Genomic DNA, 26464 nt, shown 5'->3' with positions numbered 1-26464 from the left:
ATGTTTGTTTTGACCTTACAATAATTGCGCATGTGTAATTTGTACCCATGGTAACACGGACGCAGAAATTTATACATTTATTCGTGTTTTATTTCATTAATATTCCACTGGGTTAAATGTAATGTTGATTGTTTTTAATAAACATGGATGAAATAGGATCTTTAAACATTTCGTAAGTGCATCTACAGATACTAAATATAAATGCAATAATTTGAATAGAACCTGTATTGAAAAGCTAGGCCCCTGTCTGCACACAACATGATACACATCAACCAAACAGCCACGGCCGATTGTAGTGCAGTCTGTCTTGTTTTAGAAGCCCAGGCCTCGGCCTAGACTAGATATAAACAAACAAATTGTGATTATTACTTTCAAGTGTGTTCAGAATGTGTGTTAGGGCCAATATTAACTATTATTAAGTATTACTATTATATAATTATGAATGATGGATATTTTGGTTGCTTGTGTCTATCATTTATCAAATCCATTCATTCATTTCATTCAATCAATCAAGTTTCAGTTAGCCTAGCTAGGCTATGCCATTCCACTAATGTAACTTATTGGTTGCAACAATAATTAATTTTTAGGTCTAGCTAGGCTAGTAGTAGGCCCTAATGAAAATGCAAATGATGAGCATCGCAGTGCATTGCCTATATTGGAGAAACTACATTTTTAAAATTTATCATAGGCCTAGCCTAGGCCTATAGGCCTAGGCCTACTAGGCTAGTTAACAATCTCAAAGTACTGAGGCAGTACGTAATATTTAAACTTTATTATTTTTTTCAGATGGGCACAAGGATATAATGGGTCGAACGCACTATTTATCAACCAAAACACAATTTGCTATCCTTGTGGTAATTTTGTTAAGTTTTTAGACATCAGAACAAAGAATGAAGCTATTCATTCTTCTCCAGGCGAGGGCATTGGTGCATTCACTGTCTGCGGAACTCAAAATTTAGTTGCATTTTCAGAAAACTGTCTTAGTCCAAGAATATTCATCTTCAGTTATCCAAGTTTTACTCAGAAAGTTATTTGTGAAGGTATGTTTTTTTAAATATGGTAGTGATATGTCCATATATGGGCACATCACATTTTTTTTTATAGTGTAGACAGAGCTTAAGCAAGTGTGAGGTCATAGAATTTTTAACACCACTCCCTAAAATATTTCACACATGAAGCTAAAAGTAAAACATCTCACAACAACAAATTCATATTTAATTTTGTTTTTTTAGATGGAGCCCAGCTTGAGTATTCTTGCCTCACAATCTCAAGTTCTCATCCATACCTAATCAGTTGTTCTGGAGTTCCTGACTTTTCAGTAATGTTATGGTAAGTGGATCAACTTTGCAAACATCACAAACTGCTTGATGTGTAAATCAATAAATCTTATATTCATTATTCAACCAGTCAATCCTTATTGTCGAAAATATGTTCCTCTTAAAATGGTGTCTTATCTTCCTTTCTTTCATCATTTCTAGAGTGCATCAACTTAATTTATCTGTTTTTAAATATATATATTAGGAGCATGGAGAGTGGTGATCTTCTTTGCCAGACAGATATAGGTTTACTGGGATGTAACAGCTTGTCTTTCAACCCTACTGACTGGCATAAAGTTTGCTTCTTGGGAGATGAGCATGTCACAGTTTGTACTATCCAACAGGCTGATACTCAGTACCTTTTGGTACCCAGGTTAGTAATAATTATAATAATAGTTCATTCTTATATAGTGCATACAAGCTTACCTCTGCACTGCACATAATACATTACCCCAGTCATTTTTTGGGATCAAACATTGGAAACATACTCCCATAATGCAGCTAGTAATCAGTGCAAATCAGTCAAATGTAAGTAAGGTGTCTTTCCTATGAATACCATCAATGTGACTAGCGTTGGATTCGAACCACAATCGCATGATCAGTAATCAAACTTCCAACACACTGAGCCACACACCCTCACATGGTTGTAAATTTTATAGAAATATGTGTTAAGTTTATATGGCTTAGTCTAATTTAATCTAGTTTGATAAATATAACATTTGATTTTATAGCAAAATGAGCTTACCATTTGAAGATGGCAAACGCCCATCAACCGGAGGAGACTTGATTGACAGGCCAGGTAGCAAAGTAGCAAACCATGACTTAATTCTACCGTCTTCAGCCATCGCTGGAATCATCGGAGACTTAACAGACACCTTTGATGGTGACTTTGATGAGAACAAGCACCATGTGGTACCAAGCTCTCATTGCTGGACACCGAGTGGGGATCTGTATGTTGGTTGTCGTGGAGGGCAGCTGTTACTTGTAAATACTGAAACTTTCGATGTTGAGACAATGGACAGTGATGGAATGAAGAGACAGAATACGATGAATCGGACTAAAACGGAATCATCGATTCTGAAAATGCCTACAGTCATAGATGGTGAGTTCAGATATTCAAATTTATGAACTAAAGCTCTGACTACACTATCAGAGTAATTTGACAAAAAATGTGTGATGTGCCCATTTATGGTAGTGATGCTTCAATATGGTAGTAATATGACATCATCATGTCCATATATGGGCACATCACATTATTTTGTCTAATAAAGTTTGATAGTGTCTAGACAGAGCTTAAGAAATATACTTTTTCAATGTTTTAGTTAAAATGATAATCTGGTACCGCATTATCGTGCATAAATACTTGAAACAAATGGAGCATGATTCAATTTAAACTAGATTTAATTCGTCACTATGACGAATTATAGGTTATATGCATTGATTTAAATAAAGATAATTGATTTTTAAAAGATATATTGATTGATTGATGTTCTCATAATCTTTAATTATTTATAATATAATGATAGGACCTTGCTAACGCGAACACCATAGCCGGTATCACAATCCGATCAAAGATCCATATGCGTATAATGTCATAAACCACATTTGTTGTTACATAATAATAAAGACATAAGTTAATTTTTATCTAGATTTCATTATAAATTATGCGTATAATCTATACACTAAGAAATAAATTTGAACAAACAATACGGATAATGAAAAAAAAATCTTATTTCGTTTCCCAAGGTGAGACTCGATCTCGGTACCTTGAATGCCATAGACACGAGCACAGACCATCGAGCCATACACAACTGACTAAAAGTTGTAGAAAAATTCCTCCGTGTATTTTCTATGCAGTAACCACTTTGGTGCAAATAGATTATTACATACTGAAATGAATTATAATTTTTTACTATGATGACATCTTTAAAATGTAAACAAATGATGCACTGTCAAACTATATACTTTTAACTTTAATATATGAACTTTTGAAGGAAGAAAGTTAATGTTAAGTTTGTTATTTTGGCCTAAGAAAATGTCATAATTTGTTTGATTGTCGAAATTATTTTTTTTAAATTTAATATGCAATTAATCATGACTTAATCAACTTTTGTTCTCTTAATTTGATAATAATATCATACATATGATGCATACACTTCAAGAAAATGAAATAAAAAGTAGGTGTTCCCTTGCATTCTGACGATATATATTAATTTTAAAATTTAGCATATTTTCACCATTTTGTTAACTTATACGTGCGTAGCCAGTCACTTTTGACGTGCTCGTATAACGCAATTTCGAGTTGAAACGTGAATCAAATATGATGATATTATTAAAGAAAGATTGTAAAACAGAAATCGGGCAAAAAGAGTGCGCATTAACGTTTAACGCGCAGTGCGCGTGCAAAAATCTGCGCACTCATGGCAATTTTTTAAACGCTTAAAATTTCCTGAAACGTACTTTAATTTCATCGAAAATAAATTTTGACAATTTTGAACATTTTAAGCGCGCGTACGCAAGCGTTATATGCGCTACGCACGTAATTGTATTGCCATATGATGAAATATGACCTGAAATTTATGAGTACCAAATTTTGTTTAATTGTGATTCATGCTTGTGAAGATATGATTACAAACGTGATTTCGTAAAATCGCGCGTAGACCGCGTAATTTTTGATTGCGCATCGTGAAAATATAACCACATCGATTCCTGGCCATAAGGAATATACTCTGAAAAATTGATTTAGTTAGATGAAACTGATATCAAGATAATGGACGGACAAATAGTGCTAAGAAAGAATAAATAAATAAATAAATAAATAAAGAAATAAATAAAGATTCTGACAGAATCAAGAGGTTATATGCATTAATGCATATAACCTAATGATCCTTTAAACTTGTACAGTATATTTGGAAGTCATAGGCATGGTTGCAGTGGCTCTATTCCATTCCACAAGCTATGAAGTAATATTTGATTACATTTTTTTCAGAATCATTACAGGAAGATAATGCACAGAGGCTTGGTGAAGGGGCATTCAGCTGCATGACTTTACACAGAGATGGTCTGTTTGTTGGCGGAGAGGTACAGATATTTAATGTATTACTGTATATGTAATTAATTGTTCTTATGTGTATGAAGTACATTGCATTAGGAGCATAGGATCACCATGATGTAGAAGAGAAAGAAATAAATATTGTCTGGTGTTACACTTAAATGCCATGATTTAATAATTAATTTATGTGTTTGAACAGGATGGAATGTTACGTTGTCTGGATATTAGTGGGAGTGTGGTACAAGTGTCCGATAGCTGCCCTATTGACAGTCCAATCACATCTCTCAGCTGGTCTCCAACATATAGCAAGCTGGCTATTGGAAGCTCAAAAGTAAAATTTATTTCACATATACATATTATTTATGAAATTGTGTTGTGTATTAAAATTAAAGTGTTTAAAACGAAAGGTGAGAACCAATTACTTAAATAATCTGATCTTCACAACATATTGTCTTGATATTGTTCTACTGTAATAATAATAATAATAAATGAAAACTTATATAGCGCCGGTATCCTCCACCCATGTGGCGCTCATGGCGCTTTGTGCATTAACAACATGCGAGAACATCAGCGAATAGCGACGTCTTTAGGTTGGTCTTGAAACTGTTTAGACTAGTTGAGCATTTAACTGTTGCTGGTAAGCTGTTCCATACACTTGCGGCCGCAACGTAAAAAGATCTCTGACCCCATTGATTTTTCGCTCTACGCTCTTGAAGAAGGTTTTGTGACAATGATCGTAGGCCTCTGCGGGATGATTCGTAACGATCCACAAGGTCAGATAAATAAGCAGGAGCACTGTCATTTAGGATCTTAAATACAAACAACGCAAGTTTGTACTTAATACGTTGTAGTATAATAAAATACATTTTGTTTTGATGTAGGGTTCTATCAACTTGTACGATACCAGTAGCCCAGGCACTTCAGAGCTAATTTTGGATACACATCATGGAAACTTTGTTGGCCTGGATATGTTAAATCCAGGAGTACAACACTGCGTGGTTAGTATAAAGCTCAGTCTACACTTTTAAACTAGTTTGACAAAACAAGTTAGATGTTCCCTAATATGGTAGTGATATGGCCAAATATGGTTGTGATATGATGTCATCGTGTCCATATATATATATATTTTTTTGTTTTATTTTTATTTTTATTTTTTTTTTATGGTAATGTAGTAATATAAATACTGTACTGTAAAGTATTATTAATAACTGGCAATGACATATATATATCATATATATAGACTGTACGTGAAGATGGTGAACTACAAATTTGGGATATTGAAGAGAATCAACTTGTAGGCTCCTTACCATTGGCTGTGCAGGTTAGATTTTATTTGGTTTAATATCTGAGTGTTGGCTTAGTTGATTTGTCAGTAGGTTGAATAAGTGTGTGTTTCTGGGAATTGTGACTTTTTGGGATGTGAGTTGACCATGTGTTCGTGATAGGAACATCTGGATCTGAATATCATTAATATGTTTATTCAGCTCTTTATTTTGCCATTTAAATATTGTTATTGTATGTTCAAATGTATTTCAATAAAGATGTGAATTTTATTTGTAGTGTTGTAGTCTGGCTTGTAGCCCAGCCTCTCACTCTGTAGCAGTCGGCACCCACTCTGGCCATATCTATATGGTTGAAGTGACCAACATGGAAAACCCTCGCATTGTTGAGCGTATGCGAGTCCACCAACACGCTGTAATGCAGCTCACCTATGATGCAGAGGGACGGTATCTTTTCAGTGGTTCCGACGATGGACATGTGTTTGTTGTAGATACAAGACCATCAATGATGTTTAAAGTCCTTGCACAAACAGGTACATGTCTTAATTGATATTTTGATTATTATTAGTATTTTACGCCCATATCCAGGATCATATACTGTACTGATAAAATGAGAATCTTGCCAATGTGTAAAGGTGCCTCTTTATCAACAAACATTTAAAATTCACCCAATTCCTATTGAAAAACATTAATTATAAGCTCTGTTATTAGCAAAATTAAGCTGTCATTATTAACTCAACCTCTTCAGTCAAAGACTTGTCTCCCAGAGGGCCCAGTTATGGTCAGTGGTTGCGATGTACACCGGGGTAACCCCCCTACTCGTCTCGAAAGATGTACTGAGTTCTTTAAAGTGCACATGAGCTAGATGTGTACACTGGATGGTTTATAGTCTTTATCCGAGAAAACTTGTTCTACCACCAAAACTATGGAGTGAGTGAACCCTTTGCCGATGTAAGGGCTACGTAATTACGTTCCACTGCCTTAACCGCTCGACTACTCACTCACATAGTTTAGGAACCCAGCTATTGAGTATGTGTATATTCAACATATCCTTTTGAGTTTTCTTAAATTTTTTCAAATGATTTTGTTATTCTGTTATAGCTATCGAAGGCCATGTTGAGAGTATTTCAACCCACATGGCAGAGAAGCATGCTGATGTAAGAGTTGTGATAACATACACATCCAATGATGCTGATATTAACATAGGAGCTACAAAGATTACATTGTTTGATGTACCAGCTGACCTAAATGATAGTAAGCAATTTTGTATTTGATGTTATTTAACGATTAATGTATTTTATAAGTAGTAACCGAAGATAGTAGCGTACATGAAAATATGTTATATATAACTGTACACAGCTGTTCAGTGTGTTTGCCACTGGTACTGCAGAAATTTAACCTGTACCTTTATTGGCACTTTGGTATCATGATCATTATGGTATCGTAATGATTACAATATATAATGTATATATAGTATATACTATATATATACTGGAATTATAATTTATGTATACATATTTTTTTTTCATTTACCAATATCGGTAGTTATTTCATTTATAATTATCATGAAACTATTGAAATATAATTTAAATAATTTTTATAAAGAAGATGTTAGTTATGTTATTATACTGTAATTTTTTATCCTAAATTATATAATTATATATTCTAGGTTATTTTTATTTTTTTAGTAATGTGTTTTGTTATGGGTCCCTACGAGACAAGTTTTTAACTTCTAGAAGGGATCCATGATAATAATGACTACCAATTACTGCTTTATCTATGTTCACTTTAATATCTTTTTTCTATTTTGTATATATTCATTCATTATTATCTAAATAAATATTATCTGAATCTGAATCTGAATATTATAATGATTTTATTGTAATGTTATATGTGTCAACAATGGTTTTATAGGTATTATTTATTATTAGTTTATCCATCCTGTACATTGGCGAGTTTGTTCTTTCTGTTGGATGCGTATGAAATAAATAAAAAGATATGGTAAAAATTAAATAAAATATAACATTTGACCATACAGATTATAATACATAGCACTTCTTCAGTATAGCTGATTCCTTTTTAACTTCTAATTCCATCATTTGTATTGTTGTAGATGTGAGTAAATACTGTGGAAGTCTTAAAATGGACCTTCTTGAAGACAGTATTGGGAAGCTGAACTTCAACCTGAATGAATCAAGCCACGGAGGCGCTGTTACAGGTGATCGGAAGCTCTTTACACTACCACATTACTCCAAGCAGCTCCATGAAATTCGTATCCCTGAGGAGGCACCAAAGAAGGTATGCTTACAAAATTTATGAAAATTTTAAATTAAGTCTAACAATGACCATACTAAGGCTTGGTTTACACTAGTGGTGCAACGTAACGCAACCTACGCAACATAAGAAAATGCCCTTCCAATAATTGTGTTTGCCCCCACCTCAAAATCAAACCTATGATGTTTGCAGTACTGTTGCGTCGTCGGTTCCCACTTGTGATTATGCAATAAAGCACTTTGCATGCGTTGCGTCCTAGTGGGAACAACGCTTAACACATCTGTAACTTCTAAATCCTTTAAATTTTAAAGGAACATTCTGGTATTGTATTCAAATTAATATATAATGATATGTTTATGTTTCAGGCCAACAACAAAGCTTCATACTTGCAACCACAGCAAGCATGCTCAAACCATGAATTGGCCGGAGGTGTTATCACCATGTCACCTCACCACCAGTGGGTAGCAAGCGGTGGAAGTGATGGTCGAGTATTTGTTCGAGAGTTAGGTCTGCTGGAGCGTGCTGTCTCAGTGCACGCTCACAACTTCCACAGTGGAGGCGTAAGCCGTATGTGCTTCACAAGAGATGGGATGTACCTGCTTACCTGTGGAGTTGGAGATGGTGTCCTCACGTGTTACACCTGGAAGTAAGTTTACAGCATTTGCTCAATTTAACATCTTTTTTAATTTACTAATAATCTGGCATATAAAACAATAATTAGAGCTAAAATAAATTGATTCTACATTTCTATACTTGTTTTGTCTATTACGGAAATTATTTGTGAGTGTCGTAGAACAATATTAAACCTTAATTTAATTGTTTTATCTTCTTTGTTTTTAGCTTCAGTGCTACAGGTAAAGGAAAGGTGACTACAGCTATTGAGTCGGCACGTTCTCACAAAGCCAGACTTCATTCTATATGCAAAAAAGAAGATGAGATAATGACGGAGATGCCTGATTGGTCACCTTTGAAGTCCAACGCTGTATCTAGAGAGGCGTCAACTGATGCCATGCGCAGCAAGGTATTTTAAAGCTTTAGTTTTTATGGACTGGGTATACTACTGTGACAATATTTACATTGGGATTTGTATGCAGATAACCATTTGACTATGCACATGTAAAGCATTGTGATTTTATCACAAACAAACCAAAGACAGTATTTCCATTGAAATTGTATACACTTTGTATTGTTTTAGGATAAGTTTATTAATTTATTTGTATAATAATATATATTGGGCATGTTATATCTAGCACAATCATGCCAGGAGCAAGCAACAGGCATAGGCCTGAACAGAATTAACTGCTCTTACTAAATGTATGTAAACATGATTTGTTATTATAAAATAGTATAGCTATTTGAAAACATTTTATTGATTTAAATTTGTTCACAGCCGAAGACAGTAGCAATGGAAAATGACCAAATATATGTGACACCTACTCCTACACCCAAGGGAGATCCCACCTGGATGGAAGTCAAAGTCATGGAGGTACTTATATTTCTACAATTGTATTACTTTCCTATTAAACATTCTTCTTTTGATTAAGTACACCATTGATACATTTTCTTTTATGATAATTATATTGTTCATACAAAAGATTTTTTATTTGATTTCAACAGGCAATTCGTGAAGAAGATAAAGAATTTGCTGAGCAGAAGAAGACTCTACGAACAGAAATCAGAGACCTTAGGAGACAGGTTGGTTTACAGCTACTACTGTAACGATTTAAAATTGTTGATTATTATTATTATTCTAATTTACAATAGCAATGTGCCAGTTTACGGTAGGATGATATCTTTCTGTTATTTTGCAATATTGGTTGAAACTACAGTTGATTATGGTAACAACCACAATATATGGTCATAAAGTCATAAAGTGAAAAACTTATTTTAGCTGTGCAAACCACAAATAGTCTATGCTTTCTCCCGGGGCTAATATGGTCTTCTGTTTTTATTTATTACATTTAGATTCAAAGCATGATGAAAGAGAATGATTCTTTGCCTGAAATAGAGCGATTGGAAAGACATGAGTTTAACCTTGACACTGAGGATCAGGCCAGGCTGCAGAGTGAAGGAGATGAACAAGTACAAAAGGTACAAGATTATTGCAAATCATACAATAGGAGACCTACTAGATAGTGATTAGGTTCGCTTTTTAGGAATCATGTCTCTGCCTGGTTTTGTGTGATGATTTCTTGTTCTTTGTCCACGTTTTTTTATATTGTATTTTGGAGATAAAAATAAATGAAATGAAATACACATTCTTTCTAATTTAATCCTACTAGCAAAATTTGAATTATAATTGAAACAACTTTCAGTAACAAATAAAATGATAATGCTATAAAAAAGTCTACCAAAAATAGTGTGAACACTGGCTACAATTACCCTCAAAGTTAGATTAAGACAAACGGTAAATTTCTTCCAACCACTGCCTGTAAAAGTTACAGTCTAGTGTGAACAAGGCTCAAGAAAAAAACATTATGATTAAGAAAATTGTGTGAGTTTTCATTTCTTACTGTGGGATTTGTTTTCAGGTGCGAGAAGATATCGAGTTTGAAAACCTTGCGAAGAGCTATCTCAAAGAAATGGTAAAAAATGAATGCTGGGATAGTATGAATGTGAAAGGTCGTTGCACCAAGGTAATTTCAAATTATTTTAAGTTATGAAACTCTTTCAAACACCCAGACACTCATTTTCCTTGAAGACTTTTCAATTCAATTTGAAAACTGGACATATGACATATAACTACCATATTTGGGCATCACTACCATATTTTAGCACATCACACTTTTTGTTATCACACTTTAGTAATAGATTTAATTTTGCAATTCCGAAAGCTCGCACAGATGCTGGTAAATTTAGAATTTCTTTTAATGGAGCTCAACTTTGGAATAATTTACCCTTAGTTATAAAATGTACCTCTTCTAGATTTAAATTCATAAATGAAGTTAAATGTTTACTTTTACAAAAATATTAATGTTAGCCCTTGTTTACGTTATTTCTTTCATATAGTTGCTGTTTCTTTCTTATGGAATTATTGTTGATAGATGAAAATGTATGCATTATGACTAATTTATTTTTTTGTGACTGGAGTCAAACCTTGATTAGCGAAAGCTATTTTTTGGCTCTTTTTCACACACACACATACATATTTTATTGTACTATTTATGTATGATGATGTGAATAAAGTTGGTATCTTCTATAACTGTTTTAAAGTCACTAGGAATAGATAAACATGATGACATTTGATGACATGTTTTATTATGGTAGGCTTTCCACTCAAATCTTGAAGTAAGCAACTATCCAATGCGAAAACGAACAAATGATGAGAAAGAAGAACTTGCATGCATCACTAAGCTGAGGCAAATTGAAATTGCAGAGATAATGGTTAGTTACTGAACTTGTGCTTTTCTTTCAACAATCAGTTTTGTTCATGGAGTATCCATGGTTTTGTTGAACATTGCATGATATTTGGAGAATTAAAGGGGCAAAATTTGTATAATAATATTTAAGAAAACCTTACTTACTAGTAGGCAATCACTTAAGGCCCAAAGTTGAGAATCTATATTATCATTGTAAAAATATATACCAACATATGTTGCTATTTGTTTTATTGTTAAAGGCAAGAAAGGAGATAATGGAATCACAATTCAAGCAAACAACTAAGGTAAACTTGCATTTATTCATTTGATTTAATAAAAACAAGTTTTTTAAAGTTTGTAATGTATATTTTGTTCTGTATGGAAATCCGGGTACATCTGGGTACAATTTTATGTTTTTTATTATCGATTAGACTGAAAATGAGGAAGCAGATGATGAGTCGGTTGAAGGTGATGGTGCAGAACAACCCTCCACTACCGGTAGTCTTGGTGCGCAGTATGGAGGGGCTAGCGACTACTTTTACAGCCAGTTTGAACTACACACCAGACAGCAGAAACGAAACCAGATTATACTGTTAAAGGTTGGTTTCTTTAATTTTGTTTTAATTGAAAATTATCATTCATTCAGTAAAGTGTTCTTGAAACACATGACTCTAATGATAAAGAGATAATGTTAAAAAAAAAAAAAAAGTCTGATATGTCCAAATATGGTACTGATATGCCTAAATTTGGTAGTGATATGACATCATCATGTTCATATACTGTATGGGCACATCACATTTTTTTTTATAGTGTAGACCAGGCTTTATAGCAATACTTAATGAGTTAATGTTCTTTATTCTGTCTTTGATAGGATGCTATTTATAGAATCAAAGTGGCTTTCAATTCTGAGTTTGACGAAGTTTACCGACAAAAAGAGCAAGAAATTGCTCGCATTGGTGATCGTAATTCTCGCATATCAAAAATTCTGAAAGATCTGAACTCTAGTGAAGAATTATGGGAGCCAGAAATGGATGAGGATGAAAAACCTGAGAAGCTACTTACAGTAGAAGAAAAAGAGGTAAAATAAAGGGTTTGAAAACCCAATAGACAACCTACAACATGTAATATATATATAGTTATTATTATTTTATTGGCCATCTTTTTTTCATAGGTCAAAGTTGAAAAGTTCATCACTCCTGAACAACAAGCCAAACTAGACGATGAGAGGCAAATCGAAGAACAGCGCCGTCTCCTGGAGAAAGGTGATAACGACCTAGTACGAGGTCGTGAAATGATGATGGGAGGTGTGCTGGAAGTGAAGAAAGAGGACGAGTTAAAGAAGGTATGTTTCAAAATTATGTATTGTTGAACACACAAGTGAAAATATAAAACAATGTGTATGTTGACATCATCTAATAATCATGAACTGTTCCCTGTCTGATAGTTCTGCCGTAAGAGGTAGTTTAATGCTGTTCCTTCAGTCGGACATTGTACCGCAGCGAGTGAGTGGCGATTAAAGACAGTGGAACCGTAATTACGTAACCATAACATCGGCACGGGTTTGAGGCTCACTCGCTCCATGATTCTGGTGGTAGAACAAGTCTTCTCGGATAAGGACTACATCTAGCTCATCTTAGTGAGAGGTTGAATAAATTCATAAAAAATACCTCATGTCCTTACTTTCATATAATTTTCTTGTTCTCTTCTCTGTCTAGGATGTTCCTCAACCAACATTCATTGTCAACAAACCACAAGATGAGTGGTCAGAAGAAGAGCAAAAGATGGCAAAGGAATATGAAAGAAAAGTGAAGGAATTAAACGAAGAACGAGAAAAGTATAGAAAGGTTAGTTCCAACAATGCGGCGCAGTGTGTTGGACGTTGGATTACTGATTATGAGATTGTGGTTCAAATCCAACTCTCGCCGCATTGCTTGTATCCTTAGGCAAGATACTTTACTTACATCATTTGCCTCTCTCCACCCAGGTGTATAAAATGGGTACTGGTTAGATCAAGACACAACTTTGCGCTGATTACTAGCTGCATTATGGGAGAATGTTTGATCCAAAATGACTGACGTAATAATGTGTCAGCGCATTGAGAGCTTGCTTATATGCGCTATATAAGAATGACCTATTATTATTATTTATACACCTTCAAGTGAGTTTGATGTTTGTTACATCACACTTACCAAGATTAGGGCTCATAATGTTGAATGGTAATCATTAAGGTTTTTGTTTTAACTGCAGACTCTTGAGGCAGAACTGAAGAAACTGCAGACAATTATTAGTGACACCACTTCTAATTTTGATGACAAGATGGTCGAAATATTCCTCAAGAAAATTAAAGTTGAGATGGTCATTTTTCAGGTAAAAAATGATTCTGTTTTGTAGAATACAAAAGAAGAGTTATGTTTTATGAAATTAATGTAAAATTATGCTCTTTTTGTTTAATAGAGTTAAGAAGATAAGAAAAACATATATGATGATGATACTTATTTTCTTTATATTAGGAGGAGCTAAAGATCTTGCGCTTGAATCTCTCTCTCTTGATTGAGGAGGAACTAAGCACCAGAGAAGAAGAACTTCTTCGTCAGCTTGAGGATAGGAAGATGAGAAAGGTGTTGACTGTACAAGCAGTTGCTCAAACCAAACAAAGAGTACAGGATTATCGGGATACTTATGATATCCGTGTTGCTGAAGATAAAGTTCTGGATAAGAACTTCCATAAGGAATTCCATGATGTCAATAGTTTGCTTGTGGAACAGCTCTATAAGTTATATCGCAAGAAACCAAGGTTTGTATATGGTCAACTCGCTCTTGCTTGATGCCCGCGAAGTTGATCTTAAACGATTACAGCGATTCTATTCTATTCTATTCTATACAGGTTTTTATATGGCGCCCTACAAAGAACAGAGCGCCTTACAATACTTAGTAATTAATTCAAAAGAAAAGTTTAAAGTTGACGTTTAAATAGAGGTGCCGAATTCGCTCCTCTCAAATCGACAGGTAGCGCGTTCCAGATCCGCGGAGCTGCGACAGAAAAAGCATTGTCACCAGCTTTCCAATTAGATCGTGGAACGAAAAGTCGGGTGGGATCATTAGAGGAGCGAAGTCGACACCTGTAATTAAATGAAAGCTGGTCACGGTTAAACTTAATCAAATAAAAAATGTTCAAAGGAACAAGGCGGTGCGGCTGGTCTTTGCGTGTGAACGTGATCAGCCCTCGGACTTAAACCTTTTCTTTTTAATTAACTACTAAGTATTGTTAGGCGCTCTGTTCTTCGTAGGGCGCCATATAAAAACCTGTATAGAATAGAATGGAACATAATATGAAGGTTCTTTTTAAAGCTCTGTCTACATAATCAAACTTTATGTGACAAATATGAGGGACCCATATATGGACATGATGATGTTGTATCATCAGGGCTTAATTGACACTTTAAAGTAAAGACCATATTGTCAAAACATATATATGCACTCGTTCATAGGTTTCACTTTAATACTCTGTTGAATAGCAGTGTCCGAAAGAAATTCTACCGTATAAAGCTCTGTCTACACTATCATACTTTATGTGATGTGCCCATATATGGATAGGATGATGTCATATCACTACCATATTTGGGCACACCACACTTTTTTTGTCAAACTAATTTGATAATGTAGACAGAGCTTTACAATTTATGTTCCTATACTTCTGTAAATGTAATTGTTGATTTTATTTTTTTTAAGCAGCTTATTTCTTTACTTCTTTTAATGGATATTAATTTTTGCAGAGGTCAAAGGCGCCTTCACCACACAGACTCCAAGATGAACCAACAAACTACAACCAACCCGTATGGAGAAAGACCTTTATCTGCACGTCAAGCAGGTACTCTAGAAATCACTCTCAAACAACTGGATGAATTTGATGACCCATCACACATGCCAGAGGATGTGGAATTGTCTGTATGGAAACGTGTGTGCGCCGCACGAAGGTTAAAGGTTAAAAGTGAACATGAGGTATGTTTTTATATTCAAATGTTACATTGAGTACTACTAAAGCTCTGTCAAACTAGTTTCACAAAAAAAGCGTGATGTGCCCAAATATGGTAGTGATATGACATCATCATATTCATATATGGGCACATCACATAAAGTATGATAGTGTGGACAGAGCTTTAAAGTTTCAAATACTCGACTAAATATGAAAAAATGGTAGTCCTCAATCAAAAATATTTAAAATGTTCACAAATAAGTAACATTCTTTATTTTTCATTTTTCTTCAGGTTAAAGCACAAGCTTTGACTCTAGCAGATATGAATGCTTTTCTACAGCTAAGACAAGATGAAGATGAAAAACTAAAAAGAGAGATGGATGACACAATGGATGAGTTGAATCAGTAAGTAAAAATGCCAACAAAGATAATTGTATTCCCCTAAAGCTCTGTCTACACTATCAAACGTGTGTGGAAAAAAATGTGAAATGATGATGTCATATCACTACCATATTTGGGCACATCACACTTTTTTGTCAAACTAGTTTGATAGTGTAGACAGAGCTTTACCATCATTTTTTATTATCCTTGTCATCTCGTCACATAATCATCATCAGAACACCTGACCTTTTAAGGTTACGATCATGATTATTATGTTATTATGGTTATAATATTATCATTTACACAGTTATATTCAAATCCCTTTCATGTATACAATAATAATGTTGATTATCAACTTTATACTGGTATTATAGTCCCAGTATTGACTTTTGGTGTGGATGTAGGCCTCTTTCTAGCCAGTTTAGATAAGTTTTTAAAGAAATGCTTAACAATCATTTTTTTCCTGAACCAACATTTCCCCGGGTATAGTCCCACCCCACAAAGTTGGCCCAATAGTTGTGTTCTAGGGGGTGGGATTATACCAGAGGATATACAGTAATCAGATAAATAATTATTATGTACAAATGTTGTATTATTAGATTGCGTGAATCTCGTATGCGATTTAACTGTAATCTTGAAGTGCAATTCATGCTGAAGCAAGGACAGGTTGAAATTGATAGCGGTCAGTTTATTCCAAACTATCGTGACAGCATTCTTATTCATCGAAGTGTTGTAGAAGACTTAAATGGTACCATAAGGGTAAGCCAATTAATGTTCTTAAAGTGTATGTTAATTATCATGGATATTTGCCATTTTGCTTTTTAGTTTAAAGATGTATTGTCCCCCAAAAGCATGAAAAATAAAGATTAATAAAATCAGACTTTAAATAGGCCATTTTGCAGTTTAAATAAAATTGTTTCACTTATAAAAAGACACAAGAAATGGTTAATTTTAACCAATACCATAAGTATTTTGTGCTTTAAATTACATTTTTTTATGATATATGTAGCTCTTCACAAAATAATGACAATGATAACTTAAACCCAGGTTCTCAATTTCAGCTACAAAATCGATAAAACACAGAATTCCAATACAAAATGCTTTTATTAATTATAACACAACTGCTTACTTTTAAAACTCAATACTAACTACACAGATCTGACTCATCTATCCAATTTCACAGTATTTCTAGATAACACAGGCTATAAAACTTTCTTATTCCCCACCACAAAACCCACAAAATGGACCAGTTGTTATGGAAACCTAGATAAAGGAGGTACAGTCTTAATTAATTCAGAGATTGGAATGTGTAAAATCAAACTAAGGCATGATCATTGAGGATATACAAGCTACTAAGTAAATATGAACTTAAATACAATAAAATAATAATACTGCTTTTAGAGTATCGCTACATCCACCCCTCCTTTCTTGAACGTCGTCCACGACGTTCGCCTGCTTCAAAACCGAGGGAGACTTGCCGAATAATCTAGTCTTAATTAGGAATTATACTAAAACTACAAACTCTACAAACTATTAAAAAGGCATAAAATGAGGAAACATCAAAATAAACAAAACTTATCTATGATAATACTGTATAAAACAAACTTATTAGTAGTGCGGTTCATTACCACCTGAAACAGTCACATATTACCAACCATTGCAAACTGTCTATTATTAACTGTCTATTATTAACTGTATCATTACATCATGAATACTATAAAATATAAGATACATTCCATTCTAAAATGAAATTGTACAGCGCAGTACTTGCTGTTCAGACTCAAATTGACCTAGTAAATACTTACTCGGTATGAAACGATGAATAAACATAAGGAATGATTTAAATTACTACCGGTACTACAATACCATCACTATGGGTAACCACTTAACTACAGTATACGGTAATACTACCTTCATTATGCTTTGTTTATACATTTTTTTAAAGTTAATTTAATTTAATACGTAAAGTATATCAATTAAGTTCAATAGGCGATTGGAAGGGATGACATCTCACTCACCCCTCCCATCTGAAACGTCGCCCCCGACGTTAATCAAGTAGTTCATGAAAATACATAAAAATATACAATATAGTTCAAACAATTACATGTCATCAAATAGTCATATGAAAGTGTCCAAAAAGTCAGTGAAAAAAAATTTAAAAAGTGTTCCAGTGTTCACTTTAATCCAAGTCATATTCAAACATAATAGACGGTGTTTGAGAAGATTGAGGTATGAGTCTATTATCCAATGTATCTATATTATTTACAAATCGTTTATTTGGCGGCGACAACGATACAAACGGAGATGCGTATGGGTTTAGCGAAAGACAATGAGATGGTACTATGTTGCTGGTGCTGGCATCGGCATTTGGTGAGGGTGGAGCGCTTTGGTCTGGCGTCGGAGTTGATAAATCCAATGGCAAAAACATACATGGAGTCAGTAGATTTCTATGTAATGTCCGCTGACGACCATCCGCGTTTTCAACTTTGTACACTGGAATATTTGGATGTTTGAACAACACGACATATGGGGTTTCCTCCCATCTGTCTACGAGTTTTTGTTTCCCGATAATATGTTTCTTTTGCACCAGGACGCGGTCGCCCAATTCCAAAGGAGCTTGAGTTGTCTTTTTGTCATACTCGCGTTTCTGTTTGTCTTTGGCTTTCATGGAAGATTTGGCTGCTTGGTCATAGACCAGCTTTAATCGCTCGCGAAAGTGTAAGACCAACTCATCATAATCATCGTCATCACTATTATGATTATTGCTATCAAGTCCAAACATTACATCAATTGGCAGATTGGCATGTCGGCCAAACATTAAGTAAAATGGTGCATAACCCGTGGAATCGTGTTTAGTACAATTATATGCATGTGCCATATCGCTAACATATTCCTTCCAGTCCTGTTTACGATCTAGTGAGAGTGTACCCAGCATGTCGATTAGTGTTCTATTAAATCTCTCCGTAGTTCCGTTACCCATTGGGTGGTAGGGTGTAGTACGCGACTTTGCTATTCCGGCGACCTTGCACACAGATTTAATTATTGCGCTTTCAAAATTACGCCCTTGATCGGAGTGTATACGTTTTGGGAAACCATAATGTCTAAATACGTTCTGAAATAGTACCTTGGCAACAGTTTCAGCCGTCTGGTTTTTTGTTGGGTACGCTAAGGCATATCGGGTGAAATGATCGGTGATAACTAAAACATTTTCATAACCTCCTTTCGACCGTTCCAGACCAAGGAAGTCGATGCATAGTAGTTCCATTGGTTCGTAAGTGTGAATATTCACGAGGGGCGCACGTTTCACATTTGGTGAAGTTTTTCGAAGACAGCACCGTTGACATGTGTCACACCAGGTCTTAATGTCGGATGCCATCTTAGGCCAATAAAATCTTCGCCGAATCATATCGATGGTACGCTCATAACCCAAATGCCCAATGTTGTCATGCAGGTGTTCAAAAGCAAGTTTGTGTTTAGACGTTGGTAATACAAGCTGATCGCATGCTTCTCCAGTGTTGATATTGGTGGTCCTATATAATATGTTGTTTTTGAACTTTAGGCGATTCCATTGTCTGAGTAAACAGATGACATTCGGATGTTCAAGTCGACGCTCTGCTGCTGATGGCTTTTGATTGCGTCGGAGGAAGAATGTCACACGGTCAAGCACATCGTCCTCCTTCTGGAGACGGGATATGTCCGCTTGCGAAAGATTTGGGACAGGCGCAAAACCATGATTTGTGTTAACATCAGGGGCTTGCACTGGATCCCCAGCAGCATCAGTGTTGTCGATACGAGATTTGCTTCTGGTGTGGGCCTGACACTGTACAATTTGTGGTTGGACATACAGACACGGATTCACAGGGGCAGATCCTGAGAGAACCGCAGTGACCAGTTCACACGGTACGTCTTTCCTGCGAGATAACGCGTCAGCTGCTGCGTTGCTTTTTCCCGGGCGGTACTTTATATCAAAATCGAACTGGCTTAGGGCAGCCACCCAGCGTTGACCAGTCGCATCTAATTTCGCTGTGGATAGAACGTACAACAACGGATTATTATCAGTCAGTACTGTAAAGTGATTTCCAATGAGGTATTCTCGAAATTTGTTAGTGACAGCCCATTTTAGAGCCAGGAACTCCAATTTGTGCGCCGGATAGCGAGATTCAGATGGGCGAAGGCTACGACTTGCGTAAGCAATGACTCTTGGCGTGCCATTTTGTACTTGTGAAATAACGGCTCCCAGACCGATACCAGAAGCATCCGTTTCCAAAAGAAACGGCAAATTGTAGTCAGGGTACGCTAGGATTGGAGCATTTGTCAACAGGCGTTTAAGAAGTGAAAATGCTTTGTCGCATTCTGAAGTCCATACAAATGGTGGTGGTTTGGCATTCATTGCCTTTCTGCCATTCTTTTTCTTTCGTCGTGGGTCGCCGCACGTTAGTGCATATAACGGCGCAGCTATCTCCGAATACTGGCTGATAAACCGTCTGTAATAGCCGGTAAATCCCAAAAATTGAAGAACTTGTTTGCGGTCAACCGGCGTGGGCCAGCTGTCGACTTGCGCTGTTTTAGCAGGGTCGGCATGAATCCCCTCGGCTGATACAATGTGGCCCAAATAATTAACCTCAGATCGAAGGAGGGAGCATTTTGAAGGCTTTAACTTCAAACCATTTTCTCTTAGACGTTTGAAAACAGTTTCCAGTCTCTCTAAATGTTCTTGAAAGTTATTAGAAAAAATAATGATATCGTCCAAGTATATTAACAAAGTAGAAAAGTTTTGGTCACCAAAGCACGACATCATCAAACGTTGAAACGTCGCCGGTGCGTTTTGGAGTCCAAATGGCATTCGGTTACACTCAAATAAACCCATTGGTGTTGTAAATGCTGTTTTTGGTTTATCTTCTTCTGCTACCTCTACCTGCCAATAGCCGCTAGTCAAATCTAATGTAGAGAAGATTTTGGCCTTACCCAGAGCATCCATAGCTTCATCTATCCTGGGTATTGGAAACGCATCTCTTACTGTTTTAGAATTAAGTTTTCTAAAATCGATACATATGCGCATTGACCCATCCTTCTTGCGAACAATCACCATCGGTGAAGCATATGGGCTTTTGCTTGGTCGAATGGCGCCAGCCTCTAACATACCATTGATATGCGAGCGCACTTCTTGATATTGCGACGGTGGGATGCGGCGAAAGGGTAGTCTAAATGGTTGGTTGTCAATAAGTGGTATATGGTGATATATGGCCTTAGTATGGCCAAAATCGTTTGCGTCCTTTGAGAAAACATCCGAGTATTTGTCTAACAGTGATTTTAGTGCTTTGTGTTCAGAGTCAGTTTTAATGTCTGATTCTGAAAGATCTGGCAGAACAGTTTGTGATGTGATATTAAGTTGGCTAATACCACCTGTAACATCGTAAGTGTCCAAACTTGCAATTTGAGATAGAGTCGCTACCGTGGTGTTGTGGTGCAAAAAGATTGGTTTGTCAGATACATTGCAGAGTCGCACTGTAACTATATTGTTTCGCCGGATGTGGGATACTGAACGACCAACGAGAAAGTTTGTAGTACTTCCAAATGGCTCAACAAGCACAGTTGATATTTTATCTTTAGACCACACTGCAGTACATTGTATATCAATTTGTTGATTTGGGTTTATGCGAGCAGGGTGTCTATTAAAGTATACAGCTCTGCCAACATTTTCTGGTTGTATATTTTTCTCCATTTGCGCAAATGCTGCTACAAAGGCTGCATCTTTGCATTTTATGTTGTGTTTGTCGTTTTTCTGTGCACGTAGAACATTGGTCCCAATCAGAACGGGGATAGTTTTGCGGTATTTACTGTTCGGGACTACAAACACGGGAACAGCGGAGTATGTTTTATTGAGTATATTGATGTCGCTATTAATAATTCCATAGTACGGGACACTCTGGCCATTTGCCGCTATAACTTCTATGGTTGAGCGTTCCATAACTTGTGATTTTAATTCCGGAATTTTGTTATATAATTCAATAGTTATAGTTGATATCTGTGAGCCTGAATCAATAAGGGCGTTACATTTTACTCCATGAATTGATATTTCTGCTTGATTGGTTGGCCCGACAAGATATGTCTGTCCTTTGGGTGTGTGCTTTTCACCACCAACCCACCCTACTGTTGTGGTGACCTGCCGTTTCCCGTCGGCGCATTTGGGCAAAATCGTCGAATGTGTCCAATTTGGCCGCAGCCGTAGCATTCTAGTGCCCTAGGTTGTGTCGTGTTGGGCCGTTGCTGCGCCGCTTCCTTTGCCTCAAGTTTAGCGGTAAGAAAGCTTATTTTCCTCTTCATCTCCGTAACTAATCTGTGCATGGACGCGTCCTCACCGGAACCTTTAATATTTGTCGGCGTTATGGGAGGGGCTACTAGGTGTGGTGCGCACGGTTGCTGCTTTCGTTCTCGTTCTAGTAGTCTTATCTCTGATAGAACAGAATGAAATGTCATAGACCTCGGTCTCATGGGCGCTATTCGTCCAACTACTTCTTGATCGTACATTCCCCGCATTAATTGTTGTGTCAACATTCGATCCCTTTCATACATGGGACCTCGCCCAAGTTTCTCCTCCACATCTCGTAATACTGCTTCTAGTTCAATGGCATAAAAACTAGCAGACTCACCCTGTCTTTGTGTTCTCTGGTAGAAATCAGATAAGGGGTCACCAGAGGACACATTTCCGAATTGTTCTTTTAGTTCTTTGAATGCTCTTTCTGGTGTCTGGCATTCTCTCGGTAAGTTCAACACCAGCTTCCGTGCAGTTCCTCCCAGATTTCTAACTATTGTTGAAAACTGTAGGTGACTAGGCATGTTGCTACAGCTTAAGATATGTTGAACATCTCTGGTCCAATCCTCAATCAGTAGGTTGGGTGATTGTCCCGTAAATATTGGTACTCCTTTTAGTTGGTGTGCCGGGGTGTAAATTTGTACTGATTTTGGCACTGGTAATAATGGTTTTACCGCTGTATTATACCCCTGAACTGGTCTTGGTAATCGAGGTTGGCCTGGAGTTTCTAGGCTTTGAGACACATCCGGTCTCATCGGGGTAGTATAGTAACTATTTCTCTCCCACAATGGCGAATTTTCTGGTTGAACAGTTTCACATCGGGTATCTTCATATCCTGTCATATCCAATACAGTATATTCCATTGTAGATTAAAATTTGTTTAACAAAAAAATCCTGGTCACGGCACCAATTGTAGCTCTTCACAAAATAATGACAATGATAACTTAAACCCAGGTTCTCAATTTCAGCTACAAAATCGATAAAACACAGAATTCCAATACAAAATGCTTTTATTAATTATAACACAACTGCTTACTTTTAAAACTCAATACTAACTACACAGATCTGACTCATCTATCCAATTTCACAGTATTTCTAGATAACACAGGCTATAAAACTTTCTTATTCCCCACCACAAAACCCACAAAATGGACCAGTTGTTATGGAAACCTAGATAAAGGAGGTACAGTCTTAATTAATTCAGAGATTGGAATGTGTAAAATCAAACTAAGGCATGATCATTGAGGATATACAAGCTACTAAGTAAATATGAACTTAAATACAATAAAATAATAATACTGCTTTTAGAGTATCGCTACATATATATTACATATTCTCTTGAAATTTTGTAGTATTTTCATTATCAATTATTAATGTATCAATTATGAATGTATTAATTCTTCTTAGCAATTGGGAGAGCAAAAGATGTCAGCAATGACAGAGAGTAAAGACTTCAGGAAAGGAATTCACATACTAGAGTGGTAAGTATAGAGCAACATTAACAGAACATTTGATACAAACATCTTAGTGTCATATATACCAAAAACCTACAAGAAGTAATACTGAGAATTGGAGAATTTTTTTTTTCCGAAATAAAAGATGAATGAATGAATGAATGAATGATGCAATTCCAAATTCGCTGGTCAGATTCACTGAGAATACAAACTTTGATATCACTAATCATCTTTGGTCAAATGGCACTGAGTTGTGATACATGGTCTTCACAATGGTATGCCATCTAATTCCGACTCCAAACGGTGCTGACCGGTCGTGGGCGATCCATGTTGTTTTTTGTTTATGAATGTTGTCTGGCATGTATGTACTTACCAAACTGCAAGCACCCGCTTCTTTTGGTACACTATTGAACATTGTAAATGAAATTGTGAATTGTGAATAAAGATACAAAAGTGAAATATTCCCAGCAAAGACACATTCTCCACAACATCCATGAGGTTGATGGATGCAAAATGCCATCACGACCTTCAAATCTATATCAACAATCATTTTAACATTCTTCATTTTTTAAAGGGAGCACAAGAAAATGGTGATGGAGATAGAAGATTTACTGAACAGAGCTAAAGACATTCAGATGTTGAAGGTTTCTAGACAAATACAAGATGTGAGTTGAATCAATTTCTTTTTGTTTTTGTAATTGTTTGTGACTACTTTGGAGTAGCTTTGCGTCAGGGTGTTCGAGTAATTGGTCAGATGTTTTGCTCTACTCTGACAAATTATTAGGACAAAACATCTCACCAATTACTTTTGGTTTTCTCGTAGACAAATCTAATCATGTGAATCATTTCTGAACTGATTGGTTGCGAATTTTTTTTATTGAAAATATGAATACACATGTGCATACCATGGTTTTGATTTGTGCATAAAACTGCACTTATTGGAAAATCATTCTCAAGTGTTAACAAATCATAAATTCGTTTGTTTTGATTTTAGTATCTCCACAATGATGATCATGAAGCAAGGAAACAACAGGAGATCAGTGCATTAGAACAAACCCTGGATAACCAAAGAGGGGTAACTATTGTCATCATCATTTATATTTATTTTTTTTAATTTATACTGGGTAACCTCTTCAGTGAAAGACTGGTTTCCCAGAGGGCCCAGTTATGATTAGTGGCTGTGATGTACTAGTACACCGGGGTTACTCTATACTCGTCTTGAAAGATGTACTAGGTTCTTTAAAGTGCACGTGAGCTAGATGTGTACACTGGACTTATGGTGTATAGTGCGTAACCGAGAAAACACATTCTACCAACAGAACCATGGAGCAAATGAGCCCCAAACCCTTGCCGATTTTATGGCTATGTATTTACATTTACATTGAGCCTTTAAAAAAACGCAACTGTACGATTTTGGATGCGGAGTAGAAAAGCTATAGATTGCACACACTACAGATTTGTTTTTTGAAAGTGCAACAGTCTAGTTGTGTTGTACAAAGTGTTTGTAACTTCTATTCTGGGTTTTATTAGCATCATGAAAAAAATGTTAAAGAAAAGAAAGCTATACTATCCACACTACGGAAAGGCATCCGTAAGAAAGAACAAGAAAATACAAAAGTGGAAGGCGAACTGCAAGAAATGATAGTATGCGTGTCTGAACGGAAACATATCAATGAGGTTAACGGTAAGAAAGCTTTTGTTGATATAAAGTTTGCGGTACACCACGTGTATTAGTTCTGAAAAGAACTGTTGAGTTTCTCGACGTTTCGATCAATATGCTTTGATCGTCCCCAGGAGGGAGTTATTTTAAACAGTAGCTATGCACAAAATTGCATTTTTAATAATTAAAATTATTTAAACTTTTCAATTTGACTGTTGAATGTGCAATATGGGGTTTTCACTTTGTTCTTCATCTTAAGCTCTGTCTATACTATCAAAATGTGATTTGCCCATATGTAGACATGATGATGATGATTTTCTTTTTGCAATTTGTAATTTTTATCTTTTATTTTAAAATGTGTGGAGAAACTAATAAAACAAACAAACAAACAATGATGTCATATTACTACCATATTTGGGCACATCACACCTTTTTTGTCACACTAGTTTGTGCAGAGAGAGCTTAAGGATAAGACATGGATATAGTCTTCAATTGCCATTTCTGTACTTAAAAACAAAAGGCTTTCATGGTGAAAAGGTTTTATGAAGTTCTTTTGTAAGGTTTATATAAATAGAAGTTCTTTTTAAATATAGCTTCAGCCAGAGATGAAACAGCAGCTGAGAAAAGAATGAAAGACATTGTACAGAGAAGAAAACTTGTTGATCTGGCCAAAGCCCAAGCACAAGAAGTAGCTGTACTGAGAGCAGAGGTAGAAAGGCTTCGAATGAGAACATTCCCTGCCTTAGTACAACTTGAACGTTAGGCCTAGCTTTGGTTTTTGTATTGACAACTTAAAATACAGGTTGTGCCTTCATTTTGTAATATTCAATAAAATATATACAGTATATTTAATTCAGTTAAATCTGTCCAGCCTATAAATTAAAAAAGAATTGTTGATAAATAATTTGTATTCAAATATGTAGGCCTGATTATACTCTATTATTATATATATTAATATATCTCTTAACTCTATATATATTCTGCTTTGTGATTGGATGAATGTTTCTTTTTTATTTTACCTTGTATCTTAAATGATAGATTTATTTTATTTGAAAATGATATTAAAAGTTACAAATACTAAACACTTAAATTGTTTTGCTCTTTGTTTATGTCAATTTAATATTCTACAAATTCCGTTAAAAGATGCAGAAAATTAAAACATTATATACAAATATGTAAATGAAAAGAATACACTAAAGAAAGAAAATTGCAATATTTTAAAGGCCATGTGCGGGCAAAACATTTCTATTGATCATACATTCCAATAAATATCGATGTATAGTTTCCCCTATGTTTCATAATTTTTGGGATTTTATTTGTGTTACACGAGCTTGTTGAAAATAAGCACTTTCTTATCAGTGGGGGGATAGACACAGTAAAATCTCTATTCTTTTGTACACAA

At 35.5% G+C, this 26464-nt stretch overlaps 1 protein-coding gene across 1 annotated transcript; it reads left to right on the top strand.

Annotated features, from left to right (window-relative positions):
- The first annotated feature begins 62 nt into the window (after positions 1–62).
- LOC140046268 (cilia- and flagella-associated protein 43-like) lies at positions 63–26090 on the top strand. The gene is made up of 34 exons (XM_072090847.1): positions 63–172; positions 787–1040; positions 1233–1329; positions 1522–1689; positions 2048–2418; positions 4306–4397; positions 4568–4699; positions 5250–5366; positions 5609–5689; positions 5929–6181; positions 6750–6902; positions 7762–7946; positions 8288–8568; positions 8763–8943; positions 9313–9408; positions 9540–9617; positions 9888–10013; positions 10454–10558; positions 11190–11306; positions 11542–11586; positions 11713–11880; positions 12153–12359; positions 12453–12623; positions 12997–13125; positions 13529–13648; positions 13792–14075; positions 15055–15280; positions 15547–15659; positions 16235–16394; positions 23356–23429; positions 23977–24067; positions 24397–24477; positions 24933–25086; positions 25656–26090. The coding sequence occupies exons 1-34, from the start codon at positions 144–146 to the stop codon at positions 25823–25825; spliced, it is 5109 nt and encodes a 1702-aa protein (XP_071946948.1). The 5' UTR covers positions 63–143; the 3' UTR covers positions 25826–26090.
- The last annotated feature ends 374 nt before the right edge of the window (positions 26091–26464 follow it).

The sequence above is a fragment of the Antedon mediterranea genome, chromosome 4, assembly GCF_964355755.1.
Source record: "Antedon mediterranea chromosome 4, ecAntMedi1.1, whole genome shotgun sequence".
Classification (NCBI taxonomy): Eukaryota; Metazoa; Echinodermata; class Crinoidea; order Comatulida; family Antedonidae; genus Antedon; species Antedon mediterranea.
Note: the sequence above shows the minus strand (reverse complement) of the source record. Positions and strands in the feature narration are given on the sequence as shown.